This window comes from Rhinolophus ferrumequinum, chromosome 21, assembly GCF_004115265.2.
Source record: "Rhinolophus ferrumequinum isolate MPI-CBG mRhiFer1 chromosome 21, mRhiFer1_v1.p, whole genome shotgun sequence".
In the NCBI taxonomy this organism is placed as follows: Eukaryota; Metazoa; Chordata; class Mammalia; order Chiroptera; family Rhinolophidae; genus Rhinolophus; species Rhinolophus ferrumequinum.
Genome location: NC_046304.1, coordinates 14,482,023 through 14,499,112, shown reverse-complemented (window position 1 = coordinate 14,499,112; position 17,090 = coordinate 14,482,023). Strand labels below are relative to the sequence as shown.

At 40.5% G+C, this 17,090-nt stretch overlaps 1 protein-coding gene and 1 pseudogene across 4 annotated transcripts in view; both read right to left on the bottom strand.

Annotated features, from left to right (window-relative positions):
- Positions 1-17,090, bottom strand: part of ZZEF1 (zinc finger ZZ-type and EF-hand domain containing 1) — a 100,235-nt gene that overhangs the window by 68,490 nt on the left and 14,655 nt on the right. For all 4 annotated transcript variants that reach the window (XM_033089457.1, XM_033089460.1, XM_033089459.1 and 1 more), the window contains exons 2-9: positions 15,235-15,379; positions 11,845-12,039; positions 10,171-10,342; positions 9,010-9,209; positions 7,410-7,620; positions 3,717-3,833; positions 2,641-2,819; positions 1,043-1,141 (exon numbers count right to left, since the gene is read on the bottom strand). In XM_033089457.1, the coding sequence (XP_032945348.1) occupies positions 1,043-1,141; positions 2,641-2,819; positions 3,717-3,833; positions 7,410-7,620; positions 9,010-9,209; positions 10,171-10,342; positions 11,845-12,039; positions 15,235-15,379 (1,318 nt within the window). The remainder of the gene's footprint in view (positions 1-1,042; positions 1,142-2,640; positions 2,820-3,716; positions 3,834-7,409; positions 7,621-9,009; positions 9,210-10,170; positions 10,343-11,844; positions 12,040-15,234; positions 15,380-17,090) is intronic.
- On the bottom strand, positions 149-933 carry LOC117012775 (etoposide-induced protein 2.4 homolog; annotated as a pseudogene).

Sequence of the window (17,090 nt, the reverse complement as noted above, 5' to 3'; positions counted from 1 at the left end):
TGGTTTCAGGAAGATTCTGCCTTACATGCTCCAGAGACAAAACTCTCAGTTCTCCAGAGGGTGGTCTTGCCTCTTCTGGGTCGGGGGGCAGGGAAGGGGCAAAGAGCTGCCACGAGCTCCTCCCTACCCTGCTTTGGATGCAGGCGACTCAGTAGCCTGTGGTGGCCTTCAGGGGGGCAGGAGGTGGATGCCATGAAGAAAACATCCCTGCAGAGGTTGAACTGCTCAGGAAGGACAGCAGGAAGACTGCCAAGGGCAAGCGTCTATTGCTTAAGAAGACCACCAAGGAGAGAATGGCAACTGGGAAAAACATATTTTCCCAGCGGTCTTTACTTCATCAGTACTAAGAACGAACACAGGAAACAGGACAGAGAAGAGGTGACCACTGAGAATGCACGAGGTCTGTACTGCTGTGAGGAAAGCCAAGGGGAGATCAAATTCAAAGCAGCAAGGCCAGTTCCTTTCGATGTGTGATAATTGCTGGAACATTCCAGTTCCTTTACTGATTTGGCAATATTCAAATACAGGGAGTAAAAAGGGGATATATGTAGGAGACTAACTGGCTGGCCAAGATGGATGTGGAAGAGACTCCCAAACACCCCGGATGAGGAAAAGAGCCTGCCGCAACGTTGAGGTACACCACGATTATCACGTTGACAGTCGGGAAGGAGGGAGGCTTCCCTCCACACACTTCGAATGCCAGCTCAGTCGAGACACACCGCTCTCCTTAAAATATGTTTTCAGCTATATAGTGCTGTTATAATAGAAAGACAATTTGAACTTTAAAATGGTAACTTTTTATATTCCAAGAGGAAGAGGCCTTGTTTTTCAAAACTGAAGGCTCTCAAGTACTTTTAAGTTGTTACTGGTAACTGACACCTAGCAGATTACAACACTGTAATAAAGAAACCACACAAATGGCTCAGGGACCATTGCCAACCTAAAGTGACCACTGCATATCCTGAAAATTTCACAGACCAGTGTACAATTTCAACACTGAGGCCCTTTTCATTCACTAAACACAGACAGGTCCACCACTCACCATCCCTCGTCCACGGCTCAGCAAGGAGGTTTTCAGGTCCCGACTTCTCTTCTTTTCCTTTGACGTCACAGGCCTGCAGGGTCAACTGGAGGGGCTTACCTGATCACAGAAAAGAGACAGCGCACCTTAAGCTTGTGCTACGAAAAAGAAAGGAAAGCTAGCATGCACATCAGTGGAAATGCAGTGCCTGTGGCCACCCAGACTGCTGACTGAAAGTTAGCCACTTAAAAGCTAAAATAGGGAAGTAATATTCGACAAAAGTTGACATCATCTTTTGTTCTTTCCCGAAAGAGACAGAGTATAGCTTATATCCCTAAGTGATTTTAAGAAGAGCTCTCTAGAATACCGTTATCCAGAAACAAAGCACATTGTAAAACAGAGATTAATACCAGAGATGCAACATATTTGGGGTGGGGAGACCATTCCTAAGATACTTTCTTGGAGCCAATAATTAATTTTATTGTAATTGCACTTAAATATATAAATAATGTTTTAGGGTTTGGGGTCTTGTTCCTTTAAAACACCTTGAAAATTCTGAAAGTTTTAAGAATTATAAAAATCCACTTTTGCTATGATGACCCGAAACCTTTTCTCCTTTGTTTTAATAATGTAATGAATTCCCATTAACCTTTAACTCAACCCAGAACTAGAACATTATTAATAACAAACATTCTCCCTGAGCAGTCCTCCCTACGCAGTGCTCCCCAATAACTGCTTATCTGAATTGACATTTTTTCTGGAGAGCATTTTCCAGGCATTATGTATCCCTCCTATCCAGCCATACCTGCTATGGGCTCCCGACCTCTCCAAAAAATGGGGAAACTGCATTTGTAAGGCATTAATTGTCTCACTTCAAAAATTAAACATAAAATAAATTACTAACTCATATTAAGGCAAAGGTACAGATATCATGGCCAAAATGTCACAGTAATACCTCTGTTACTGAAAGGAGGGGATCCAATACTATATTTCGTGGACAGGAACTTTAGCACTAGAGGCCGCATGGCAAGTAAGCGGTCCCTCACATGCCAACTGCAGTCATTTGGGAGTAGCTGCATGGACTCCCATGTCGAGGACTGGGAGGTCCCATCCTGGGTGAATTAAAAAGTGTTAAGATGAACTGCTCAGGAGGGGGGAGTGGGGGCAGGTATGAATGTATGTCCATACATGTCCTTCCAACCAGCAATCATGGGGGTGCAGAGGGGTGCGTCCTAAGCTATCCTTTGCACCGTGTCAGGGCTAGTTCCCTCCGTCTCCCAGATGACAGGTACTCCACTTTCCCGGCCCTCTTGGCCGACACAATATGTACTTCACCAAAGATGGCTGCGATCAAATGGTCACCACGCCTAAGGGACTAGCCAAATAAATCCTGGAGGACAGTCCAGGGGACACTCAGGTCCTCTTCTGCTGATACTGCCCTAAATGAGCCAACATCCCCTTCTCCCTGCCGACCCCGTCAAAGAGGATCTTTTCATCCAGGAATGACAGTATAACTACAACGACCCAGTCCACAAACCACCGCAAAAGGTAAGAAGATGCTAGCAAGTCCCACGTTGACGGTGGTATTATGACTTGTGCACCAAGCCTAGATCATTTACCGTGTTTCAGAAGCAGGTTCTGCCTGACCGATGCCATGGATGAGAGCAGGGATGAGGCGCCGTAGTGTGTGTCCAGGTGGCCAGTGACGGTGCAGAGAGAGCTCAGCACTTTGGCAACACTTCCTCTCGCGAGTGCAAAAGCCAGAAGAGTCAGCTCCACTTCTGGAGTAGAACAGCAGCTATAAGCCAAAAGCAGAACACTTTTCACTTCTTAAAAACATGAGAGAATAACAGGTAGTCCGAGCCCCATGTGATGATCACTGTCAGTAATATCAACCTGCCATACGCTTTCTATTTGTTTACCGGAAATACTTGGTCAAAATCCTTAATATAAATTAAAGAAAAACTAAATCAAGCCAGAGTATCAGGTCATTAAATCCTCACTTCTCTAACCGTAACCTATAAGCATTAAATAATACTCATAATATCAATTTTAACAAGTCAAACTTTACAAATCAAAAATAAATAAGCTACTACAATAAGCCTCTGCTATTAAGAAGCCTTGGGTAATGATTTAGCTTGGCCAGTGAGTTATGGGTTTATTCCTTGAAGCACCAAACTGTATTTTAGATGTACTCCACATCACGCTTCTCTGCCTTTCTTTCTTTTTTTTTTTTTTTAACACATTACAATGAAAATTTTAAAATGTCTAGAATGGTCCAGGGCTTGGCTTGTACTCTAATATAGTAACATTCTCAGGGGTCCCTGAAACAGAGCTAAGCGTCCCTACACTGAGCTATCAAGCTATCAAGGTGTCCTTTCCCAGTTTTATAGATAACCGGGCTTGTCAGACCTGTGCGTAGAGGTAAGCAGGTGCTGAGGAAAGCCATGTGCTGGGGATATGAGTGAACTGAGAGGTCTTCCATTTGGACTTTGAGACATTGTCCTAGCTGAATCAGAGGACGACTGATTCCTGAGGTCAGGTGATATTGCTAAACAATGGAGTTTAGATGGGCGAACTATTATTTCACTTTCCTTCAGTCTAAACTAAACCGATTTTAGTGGTTATCTTTAAAAGATCAAAAATTTTTTTAAAAGAAGAATATGCCCTCCACCCCCCACAAGCTCGATCTTACCTAGTTATCCTGACGAGGAAGCTATCCACTTCTTCCAGAACGTTGGGGGACAAGAAAGCTGAGAAATCTGTGGACCCTGGTGACAGGGAAAGTGGAGGCATGTGCTGCAGCGCTTTCCTAGAGGGTAACATGTAAAATCAGAACAAACCCACGTAACATTCATCTAATATTAGACAAAAGATAAAGTATTGGAAGCTTGTTTTGATTAATCCCTATAAACAAACAACCTGGTACACAACATAAAACAGCTTTTTTCCCCCAGGAGTCATGATTCTAAGTAGATAATAAGGCTCCTTCCTTCCTTTCCTTCCTTCCTCTCCTCTCTTCCCCCCTCCCTCTCTATTTCTTTTAAGAGTTCCATTTACATCTGTAAAAGCTTATTCAACTCTCTGGAATTAAGTATTCACTTTAAGTAGTGTGAGCAAAAGACATACACACTACAGAAAAAAGGAGCTCTTAGAAAACTAGACCCCAGAGGCAGAGCAGTTTGTGGCACAGTAAAAAATTCATCTTATCCATATGATCTTAAGATCTATGGCTTCTAAGGATGCATCATGAATTTCATTTTCTCCTACACATATCAGTGCCCACCATCTTCTCTATTCCTAACAGTATTTGTTGGCTTTTCTACCTTAATGTCTGCTTTAATGTTTTTCTTTTCTTATCTCCGCTAACATTTATCTTTCTGAATCCCCCAACAGCTTTACCGCCTCTGGACTAGCAGTCATCTAACAAATTTATGCAACAAAAAATTACTGAGTCCTACTCTGCGCCACCAACTGTGCTAGGTGAGTAAGTGTACCATGAGTAACTTGAAGGTATGTAAAAACAACTCAAAATTCTACAACTGAGAGCCATTTTATGATAATAGTAATAAGAATCCCTGAAACAATTTTATTTCTACATTTCAAAATAGAGACAATACAGCAAGGCTAACATGTATCAGCTTCTACTCTGCTCTCATTTCTTTGCCTCTCTATACAACAAGCTGCATTGGTAGGGCAGCTAGTACATAAAAATGCAGTTGATCGATGAGATCAAATGCACATGAGTGACATGTAATGTTTACTAAATTTCTTTCCACTGATACAAGTAAGCACTTTTGTTTCGTAATATTATTTTTCTTACTTATTTTACATCGATTTTTTAAAAATATTTTTAAAATTTTAGAACAGTTCTATATCACTGATATTTAAAAGTTAGGTGTGAAAATACCACTGCAGATTAAATATTACAACTGTTTGGGAATATAAACTTTAAATATACCCACTCTTGAACAACTTGGCTTATCTTCACAAAAATAAAGTAGCAAACTCCTCTTCTTTCCCTCACTAAAAATTCAGTCCATAAAGTAGGCACCCATGTGTGCGTGGTGGGTGGGGCGCCATGATGGCTAATAGTGGATGCCTAGAGAGGGTTACTGAACAGAATGAAAAAGGTATCTGCACAAAGGGACAGCCCGGTGTAAAATTTAAGTGCCAAGTAGGGTAAGAAAGGGTGACCTGGCATTGGGCACGGGAATTCAAGGAAGACAAGCGGGCACCTACATAAGGGCAGCCACAGCAGCGGCTCTGCCAAAGGTACTGGGGCGGGGATGGGGTGGGGAGGGTGCCCAGGCAAGGACTGGGGAGACGTGACACTGGTTATGTGGACTGGGATTGATTAAACACGTAAATATATTAGGAGTGAAGGGAGCCAGGTTTCTCACTATCAGAGAAGTGAGTTACAAATACAGAAAGGGAGAAAACTAGAGTAAATACTGCAGTGCTGGATTTGAATTGGAATATCAGTGTAAACTCAGTTTTTTCAGTATTACAGACATAGAAATATACATGTAAATGTGTATATACATATACACACGTGTATTATTTATATACAAATATACATTTCCTAGCTGTGTCCACTGAGAGGGCCTGAGAGAAGCAACACCCCAACAGCAATGAGTTTAGTTTGTTTAGTTTCTAAATACCATTCTCCACTAAAAGGGACCATGACTCCTCAGAAAAATGGCTCATTCCAGGATGAGGCAGAGAACATTCAAGAAAAGCTTGGAATATCTTGTTGTTCTAGAAAGTAAGGAAGTGTTTCAGGAATGATTAAGACATGTCGGAAGGACACATAAACCAGGCTGCAAGGGTTTGCATTGGCCAAATCTGGGACAATGGGCCAAATCTGAACGTCAACACTGTGATGGATTATCACCCAGTGAATACAATAGGAATCAAGTGTCCATTCAATGCACAATTTGGTAAGGAATGAAATATTTGCATAGTCTCAAAGTACCTCCTCACAAAAATACTTCTTAATTACAAAGAGAAAAAAGTTCTTTTATAGGGGAAAGATCTGGCAGATGCCACTTCTATCAAGGGATCCAAGTTAGTATCAGCAGCACTAGTCACAGGACAATGTGAAGTTTGCGTCACCTGATGACATGCAATGAGGACGCGTCATCACTATTATATTACTGCTTGAGATAAAAACCTAAATTTAATTATGATGACACATCAGATAAATCAAAACTGAGTGACACGCTTCAAAATAACTGATCTATTCAAAGTCATAAAAGTCAAGGAAAGACAGAGGTATTGTTCCATATTGAAGGCAAATAAGACCCACGACAATGAAATGCAAAGTATGATTCTGGATTCTTTGGCTATAAAGGACATTACTGGGAAAACTTGCAAAACTTGAATAAGATCTGAGGATTAGGTGGCAGCAATGTATATCAATACAAATTTCCTCCTGTTGATGGTTGTAGTGGAACGTTCCTGTTTGCAGGCAGTACACAAGTAAGTATTCAGGGATGGTGGGGCACCAGGTCGGCAAATTACTCTCAAATGGCTCAGGAAGAAATAAAAGTTCTTTGTATTGTATTTGCAACATTTTTCTAAGTTTGCAATGTTTTTTTTTTTTTTTAAATTAAAACAGGAAGGAAGGAGTATAACCAAATATTACCCTTCAGATCTAACACTGCCAGCAGCATTATTTGCTGAGAAGTTGTATTTAGTAGCAATAACAAATCTCAAAAGGCATCTAGAAAAGAAAATATTACAACCTCTTTTTATCTGCTACTCTGATAGCCTACACTAGCAGTGCCTAGTATCAGTTATCAAACTTACCACGTAATGTCAATACTTCATTGTTACTGAGGCTGGCTGTTTCACCTTGTATGTTACCACTGGGTCTTTTTGCCCTAATCGGTTTTTAAAAGAAAAATTTCAAAGGTGCTCTACATTTAAAATTAAATTAGTTTGGCATCCTTGAAAAGATTTCACTCATTAATGAAAAGAGGCTCCTTTGGACCTTGGGGTCCAAAGACCTAGATTCAAACTGATCCATCACTGCCTGTCACATACTCCGGGAAGGTCACAATATCTTCATCTATAAAATGGGGATAATTTTATAGGTACATTTCATAATGTAAGTCAGTAAATAATACATAGCATCTGAAAGTGCTTTGTCCAATATAAAGTGTTATATAAATGTGAGCAATTATTCCCCCAATGGATAAGGAACAGGAACGGCATGTGTGACTCCTCACAAAACGAACTGAAGGCACAAACAAGAAACAACAGGGCATCTGGGGCTGAGCTACTGACTGAGTCTCTGTGATCGATGACCAAGGGCTGCCCTAACGGGTTAGAGAAGATGAGTGCACCTTGATGGGGCTGGAAAGCACAGAGAGGGACTTACTGAGTATTGCGCAGCACTGTCTGAACAAAGGCAGGATTTGTCTCCATGGAAGCCGTCACCAGCGATGTCAGCAGAGACCAATACCATATTGCAGAAGCATCTGAGACTGAGACCCCAGACTTCTTAACTCTCTGAAAGCCAACAGCCCTCAGGCCATGAATTCTAGTGTCACATCCATCGCTAAGACAACGCTTTATGTTAATCTGGACATCTGTGAAACACAAACAACAAATTCAGTATTGGATTAACTTCAGTTCAGCAAACGCTAGGCTCCCAACTAAAAGCAAAATAGTAATTCACATTTCGAAAAGAAAATACTGAAGATATACTTTGATGTCAGAAATAAATAATGTGTGCAATTGTGCAATGGAGCTATTAAATAATAAACTTGTCAAAAAAATTTGACCAATCTGAAGAATCCTAAGAATAATGTGGAAAACGAAGCATGATTTAAATCTTTACATCACAAAGTTTCTTAGGAATTTATGAGTCTTAAAAATGAACACAAAGAGCATATTTTAAATCCTGACTAAATACACAGTAAAAAAATTTGTAGAATTTTTCCTGGAGTTCTGAAATTTGGATTTAGTTATAAAACAGTAGCTGGCTCACAGCAGTTTTAAGAATTTCTTTCTAATAATCAAGTCCAAATAGATGAGTTAAGCATGACTCACTTTTAAGAGCTGTCATGATTTCTTATTTGGGTTGGAAAGGAGGAGGAGGTGAGAGGTTAAAAGGGATACAACTTAGAGAAAATATAAGATAGGAAGCTTCTACTCCACAAGCTTAACTACTTCTTTGCCTAGGGGTGAGACACAAAGACTCTACCTCCCTAGGCCTCAGTTCCTTTGAGCAAAGTAAGAACACTTCTTTTGGCCCAGGAAAGCATTAGAAGAAATGAGACAAAACATGATGCATTCCGGTTCCCTGAATGAAATAAGCCTGGAAAGAAATCACAGAATGTGATTATTTCCAAAATGCTATGTGTGAAGCAAGGTTATAATAGTATAAAAATGGAAACAACCTAACTGCCCAAGATTAAAAGGGCTGCTTAAAATTAAGGTATATTCTTACAACACTAAATAAAGGTGTGCATGAATATATGGTATGACAACACATTAAAAAATTACAGAAGAGCATGTACAAAATTACACATCTTTTATAAAAAGATGTATAAGTATATATACACAATGCTATTTTTTATTTTTTAAAATGTGTGTATATGTGTGTGTGTGTGTGTGTGTGTGCGTGTGTATGTTTACACACGCACACACACATACAAGAAAAGGTCTGGAAGGATCCATACCAATGAATTCACATTGACAATGCCTGGTAGTGGGATTCTGAGTAATTTTTACCTCCATTTTTCTAATTTTCCAATAAGAAAACAAGAATAACGTACTTTTAATTGAAAAAGGATTTACTGCTTTTCTATAACTTTTAAAAACATGAACAGATGAAATAATGACCACTGCCATGTGCATCATGAGAAGCAAATGAAATCTCCAAAGAAAAACTAACAGCTTCTCCACCTCAGGGACGCTCCCTCCTCCCCCACTACTCCCGAGTGACAGGGGACAACGCATCTGGGTTGACTCACAGAGCTGACTGATGTTGGCATTTTCCAGCAGTGTCACATAGCCGGTGACGTTGCTGGGAATGTGCACGTCGCGGACTTCCTGGAGATCACTGGCATTCCTCCCCACGGCCACGGTCACCTGCTGCGGCATGTAGCTCTGGTCGGTGGCAGCCACGGCGATGGACAGGTGCCTAAGCACAACGTCGGGCTTCATTTTCAAACTGGAAAAAATGGAGAGCAGAAACCACAAACGTTTATGTAAGTCGAGAACTGCCAGGTTCCATAAGTCTCATCTCCAAGATCTTGTACTTGATATTCCCAAAAACTGAGTTTCCGAAAACCAACTACCTTGAAATGCTGGCTATTGGTTTCGGAGTCCTTGTGACCTTCCCAAGTCTCCAAAATTCATTTGTGTTCAAGATTAATCTTGTTTCCTTTTAAGCTATCCGTACAGACAGGAAAGTACCATATGAACATCCTTACAAAATCCCTTTACTTGGCAAGAAGCTAATTCTAAACTGCATCCAAAAAACTAAGTATATTTCCTCATCTATCCATTAGATAGCTGAAAGTCATTTATATTCTCTGTGAGAAGACACGACACTTATTTTTATTTCCACCAACTGAAATTAGCCCATCCTCTGAAGGGATAGATGAAAAATTAGACAGCAGCTTCACAATGTCTAGAAGTATCAGTTTACTGCCATCGATTCTACTCCACAATTCCTGACCAGTCCCTCTGCCTCCTCTCAACTAGCCAACTTAGTTGCATACAGATTTTTTTAAATGTACACAAGAGGATCCTAAAAAGTGAAATCACATCAGATATAAGAAAAGTACTTGTCCATGTGATACTCATTTTCCTGAGAAACTAGTGAAAAAGAGCTGAAATCAGTATCGCAAAATATTACTCAAATGCTATTTTCTCCCTTAAAATGCCAAGTAAAGAAATTATACATGCTTATGAATATATGAACCAGGTTACATGATTTTACATGATTCCTGTTACTACTTGATTCTTAAGGCATCCTCACAGACAGTCACAATAAGAAAAAAGCTGGGTAGTTAATTAGAAAATATTCTAAAATTTTAAAAAATAATTTTTTAACACTTGAGGGGATAAGAGAAAGAGTGGGTCATCGTCTTGGCCTTTCACTCAGGAATTGGTATTCCACCACCCACCGAATCCAATGTGAGCGGGCACTGCCATCCGACTGCCAGTAGGACGACGTTTCTCCATTTGTCATCTTGTCAATGTCTGCAGGGTTGGAGGATGTTTCTATATAAGAGTAGCACTTTGCTACTGATTTGAGTTTATCCATCTCTGGGCTTCTAGTTAGATCTCCAGGGCTTTCTGCAGGGAAAACCAGATTTTATCATTTGACATCTCTCTCACAAAGGAAAAAAAAAAGGTCATTTAAAACATCTAACAGAAATACGCTTGGCACTTTGACCCTAGAAAAATAAATGTTCCTCAAAAATCTCTTCCAAAGAACCCATATAAAGCAGAAACTGGCCAAGCACTGCTCCGTGAGCTCATGATAGTGTAATATTTAAATCACCACATATTTGCAAAACCATGCCAAAAGAAGAAAATGGTGTTTTACAGTTTGAATTTACATTTCTTTAATTATGAGTGAGACTTTTTAAGCCACTCGTTTGTAAGCCACTTGTGCTTCTAAGTATGAGCTGGTCCTACCCTTATCTATTGTATTTTCTACTGGGTCATAGGTCTTCTTATCAATTTATATATTTTACATATAGTATATAATGTATAGCTACATATATGTAAGGGGTAATACTTAACTGAGTGCCTACTGTAAGCCAGGCACTTTTCTATACATTTTCTATGTATTAATTCATTTTAGAGATGAGGAAAGTAAGGCACAGAGCGTGAAGTAATTGTTCAAGGTTAGTTAGTAAAAAATTGAGTCTGTCATAATATGTTACAAATATTTTTGTTCCTTAGAATGTCCTTTTTCTTTTCACTCTGCTTATATTTTTCGTGCTGTACAGAACTTTAAATTTGGATAAAGTCCAATTTATGTAAACTTTTCTTTTGTAGTTTCTGAGTTTCATGTATTGTTTAGAAAGGTTTTTCCATGTCAGGATTTTTATAAAGTGGAACGATTTCCTTCCAGTAATACTCTTACTCTTTCCTTTTAGTTGAACTTTTTGATCCATCTAAAATTTATTTTAATGAATAAAATGGGTTAAGAATCTAGTTTTATTTTCTTCTCCAAGGGCTAACCAGTTGCCCTACTCCGCTTGCTGACTAACTCACCTTTCCATCCGATTTGTAACGCTGACTATATCTGGTACTACATGCCCACATGTCCTTAGGTCTATTTCTGGACTCTGTTATGTTCTACAGATCTGTCTATTCACATTATCAACTTTCGCTGCCATCACTAAGTGAATCTGTAGAGTCTTCCCTCATTTATTCACAGAGTACCTACTATGCGGAAGGCACAGTTCCAGGTGCTAAGAATAACAAAGTGAACAAGACAGACAAAATGCAAGTAAATAATAATGCTACAACTTCAGATACTGTTAAGTGCCATTTAGACCATCAGGTCTGCAAAGGTGAAAGTGACCAGAAGATGGGGATGGTGGGGGCATTAATTAGAGTAATGAGGAAGGGCCTCCCGGAAGTCACATCTGAGCAGAGACCTAGAAAGGAGGGAGGGAGGGAAGGAAGGAGGAGAGCAGATCACATTTTTATGCTACAACTGTCACTATTATATTTTCAGAAATAAAGGAGGGAGAAGGATTGACTCATCCTATTAACAAATACCAGGTTTGGAAGAAATGATGAGAGAGCATTCTCAGGACTACCCCCCCACACACACCTACCCTTTTCTTTCTGTACTAGTTGATCCAGAGACTCCTTCAGAACAGAAGCCCTCATGGTACACACGTTATTGCAGTGGTCCAACATGGGGTAGGGGATGGCGGTGCTGGAGAGCCGATTGCGATGTAGGAAGCGCAGAATCATTGACGAGTGAACACCCAGGCCCTCCTTGGACTCCGAAAATATGTCTATGAAACCTAATCAGACAAAAATCCACGTGTGGAGTTTTCAGACCCATCACAACAGTTTCCACATCCCCTGCCTGGTGGCCTATCTGAATTGGCTGAATTATAAGTAGCCATTAAGAATCTTCATTGATATTTTCAGCTTCAATCATTTAAAAAGCTACACAAGTTTTTAAGAAATGAACCAGTGCTAATTTCAATTTAACAATTAATTTCATGTGAGTTTAATAGAATTTTAGAAGGCTTAGACTAGTGATTATTTGCTTCAATCCAAACTTGAAAATTTTATAAGCACTTAAACACTAACCAGAAGGTTTTAAAGAAGTTTATACATTATATTATACTTATACAATGTGGGCTAGGAATAACATTTATCACATCAGAGAGCGAAAGCACAACAGCGTTAACACTAAGATACAGAAGACAACAATAACACAACCACCACCGTGACCACAATTTCCAATGGCATTTCAGTCTATCAGGTACTTCCACACACACCATCTCCTTCGGTTCCCCCCAATAACGTTGGGGGTGGGGGGTGAGGCTCCGAAGGTCCTGGTATCCTTGCTGTACAACAGAGGAAAACAGGCTCTGGTGACACACCAAGATGACAAAAAGGGGCAGGACCGGGAACACCCCATGCACTGCCTCCAAGTGCTCCCTCCACCATTCCAGCTTTTTCTGTCCAGTGTGACTCCTCTGGAGTCTGCCCCATCTGTCCATCCCTCCGGCCACTGCCCAGGCTCTGGCCTCTGCATCTCCTGCTCATACACCTAGATTCTCTAAATGGTTCCTGGGGCTGCCCTTTGCCCGGCATTAACCCGAATCATCTCACAAAAACACAAAACAGACCTGTTTAAAATCCTTCACGGTTCCTCATAAACTACAATAAGAGGCCTTGAACTGAGGTGCCCACAACCCAGAGGAGCACGTGGGTTAAGTGAAGAGAGGATAAACGTGGCAGCTTTTCCTGGAGCTCAAATGCACTTGTAGATTTGGGGAGACTTCCTTTTTTTACTTCCTAATGAATCATAACATACATAACAAACAGTAAATGTAATTAAATCGCCTGATGAACTTTCACACACTGAACACACCCATGTAAGCAGCACCCAGAGCAAAACTCCGGAAGTCTTTAGAAAAATTGCTTTTAAGTGTAAAACAAACAGATATATTAGGGCACAATGAAACTGCACTAATTTTTAAGATACCATATGAGGCTGAGGAGAAATTCTGCCCTTGAAGCAGCCCATTTTAACTATGCCCCTTACGCAAAACCCGGACACAGCGGTTTGACTTCCCAAGACTCAAAGGTCCGTGCCACCCCTTGCCCTCCTTTGACAGTTTTCCTTTTCTTAGCAGACTCACACAGTAATGCCCAAATCCCACATGATGGCACTGCTGATGCTGCACTGATTTGCTGGTGACCCACGTGAAAAACAGACTGACACTTATAATGGGAGAATTGTTTTTCATATGTTGAAAAAAGCAATGATTTCAGTAAAGGTGCTGTCTCTCTTTTAAACACTAAACACCAATACAATGAGCTACAAAAGGAAGAAGTTTCAGTCTGGGTTAGAAAGAGGGACTAGGAAACTAAACCCCACTGGAGAGGTGAGCTCAGCTACTATGGTTTGTCCTAAGACTGTGATAAAACAATTCTTTTAAGTTGGATATTGACAGAAAATTGTGAGTAAAAAGTCCTAAGTCATGACCCTGCTATGTAAGCACCTTGGGGTCTGGACCCCCAATTCTTCTAACCTAATCTCCCCCTCTGCCCACTCACCCAAAGCAACAGCGCACAAAGTATTAACTGTGGGTGGAGTCCCTGCTCTCGGCCCACTTTCCTTTCCTCCCAAAACATCTCTTTGAAGTGTCCAAATAAAGCTCCTGATGCTTGTTTACATGCTGGTAATGCAAAAGTGGGAGCAATGCAGAAATGCCAAGACATACGGTAGTTAAACATAATTCAAAGCATAATTTTAGTAGAAAAGTCCATGGGAGTAGGAAAAAGGTGACATGTACAGGCTACCTATATGATTTATAAAAATTATATAATTACAGACAATTTGAGGAAGAATGGGAGCTCGGTACATCCTCAGCAGTAAGCCAGAGAGGCCCAGGGCAATCAGATTTACAATTACGTATCTACAAAATCCATTTGCCTCCAGTGCTGCCCCAGCTATTCTCTACACTAAGTATTATGACACCAACTGCACAAAGCAGGAAAAGTTCTTAGATAAGATAATCAGATACTGAAGGATGATGTGCAAAGGTCTTTTTCGTTTCAAATTTAATTGTTTTCTCACTGGAAAAAAAAAGGTAATTTTATTGCTTCTGTCTTTTGAGTCCCCAAAAGAAACCGTACAAAAACACAGGCAAAGTTCTTTCATATGTACAGTGTAAAAGTATTGCTTAATTTCAAGCTATTTTTATTCTTACTTAAATTTCAGAGTGAAAGCTTTCTAAAAACACACACACACTGAGTGCCTACCATGTGCCAAAAAAATGTGAGGACACAGCAGAAATAAAAGAAAAGGTCCCTGCCCTCACAGAGCTCAGCGTATAAGAGTACAGACAGACATTTAACAGATAATTAAGTAATGAATTAACTAATTACAATGCTAATATGTGCAAAAAAGAAATGTAAGATGCTAAGAGAAGATATAATACCTACATACCGTGTTTCCCTGAAAATAAGACCTAGCCGGACAGTTTTAATGCGTCTTTTGAAGCAAAAATTAATATAAGACCCAGTATGATATGATATATGATATGATATGATAAAATATAAGACCCGGTCTTATATTATAGTAAAATAAAACCGGGTCTTATATTAATTTTAGCTCCAAAAGACGCATTAGAGCTGATTGTCCGGCTAGGTCTTATTTTCGAGGAAACTCGGTACAAGCCAGGAAAGGCTTCTTGAGAGAGTGAAATAAAGAGTACCATTAAGGAAGGTAGGTAGTCTCATGACAAAAGTTCCTAAAAATGGTAGAACTGCTCAACCATCACTGTATTGGGGAACAAAAGAGATGATTACACTGAACACTAATTCAAATCATGTGCCTAATGAAGAATCTCAGAGAAGCACATTTCTTTCATGGTGCCCACAAGCTTGCCTAATTACAACCCACAGTACGACCAAGTTCATTTTGGCTCTCAGAGAGCGTTCTTTAGCATTCGGCACCCACATGAGGTTCTTACCTGGAACGAGAGAACAGGCCTGCAGCTGTCTGATGATGTGGCTCAGCTCGCCCTGGAGATTAGCTCCGCTGGAATTCTTGAGGGCCTCCAACATGTTCTCAGCGTCCACTGTGCCATCACCCTCGGCATCAAACTGGGCAAAGGCCTACAGATAAAAGATGCAAGAAAACCAGGTCTGTTTCAAATCTGGATTTTATTTTTTTACAACACTCAGCACCACTGATTTTTGTTGTTGTTGTGGGAAGAGGCTATGAGGTGTGATCAAACAATAAGGTGAATGTTTAAATTAAAAAAAATTATTATAGTAAAAGACACATTGCCATTAATCCCCCTCAAAATACACCCCCTCACTTCGAACACATTTATCCCATCATTCTTGCCACTTACTGAAGCAGTTCTGAAGTCCTCTTTCATGTCTTTAGTTGCGCTGTCGTGGCTGCCTCGATGTCCTGAATCATTTTGACTTTGGGACGAGCCAGAAGTCGCACGGTGCCAGATCCGGTGAAGAAGGTGGATGAGGACACGCTGTAATGTTTTTATTTGACAGAAACTGCTGTACCAGAAGTGATGTGTGACACAGACTGCTGTAATGATGGAGGGTGGTTTATGGCACACTTTAAAACACACCTTCTCTCAACCGAAGCTCACACCCGATGGACCGCACCAAACAAGTTGAAACTTGTCACACACTGTTACTAAGGTTCAACATGCCATTTCCCGTATCGAAGATCCCTGCCTTTCCTTGGATGGCACTTGGCAGCAGCATTCACCGTATTTTGTGATCACAACAGAAAGAATCCGTGTCACACATTACTTCTGGTACAGCAATTTCTGTCAAATAAAAACATTATGGTGTGTCCTCATCCACCTTATTCACCGGATGTGGCACCTGGCACAGTGCGACTTCTGGCTCGTCCCCAAAGTCAAAATGACCAAGAAAGGTAAACGTTTGAATTGATTCAGGACATGGAGGCAGCTACAGCAGAGCAACTAAAGACACTCCCGAAAGAGGACTTCCAGAACTACTTCAGAAAGTGGCAAGAACGATGGGACAAATGTGTTCAAAGTGAGAGGGATTAATGGCAATGTGTCTTTTACTGTAATAAACTTTTTTTATTTAAACATTCACCACATTTTTTGATCACACCTCGAGTATATATTAGTCAAAAGACAAATTTAGGACAGTCACTCACTGTGCTTTGCAGAATACATGTAAATGAATATTACTACATGTATACACAATTTTATTATTTCATCTCTCTTTCAAGAGAGTAATTGCCCTCCCCCCAAATAATTGCAGAAGAAAGCAACCAATGCAAAATTGGTTGCAAAGTGCCAAATGCAAAACTAGAATTAGAAAGAATTGCCTTAGAGTAGCACCTCAGGTTTAGCTGGGCTTTTCCTTTTAAGCACTCTTCGGACAGGAGAGCTAATTTGATTTATCTACTTCACAGCCCTGTTTTCACTAACCTTTAACCATAATCTACCTTGTTCCCTGCCCACGTCAGGCCATCTGGGGAACTGGGGACAGCATGGGATTTGGTTTGAATCCTGCTCTGTAACTAACTGGCTATGTGACCTTACACACATTTCTTTACCTCCATACACCTCAGCTTCTTGATCTGAAAGATGGAGCAAGTATTACCAAATTCACAGGCTGCTGCCTGGATTAAGTAACAGGTGAACAGAGCCCAGTACAATGAAAGCACAGAAGCAGTTCTCCTTTCTAACCTGCAATGCTACCTCCTCCGGTGCCCGACCCCACCCCTCTCACTTCCCACAAGACTTTCCTCATGTAGCCCCTGCCCCCTTCCCCAGATCTCAAGCCCTCCCTCATCAGTAGCTTCTTTCTTTTT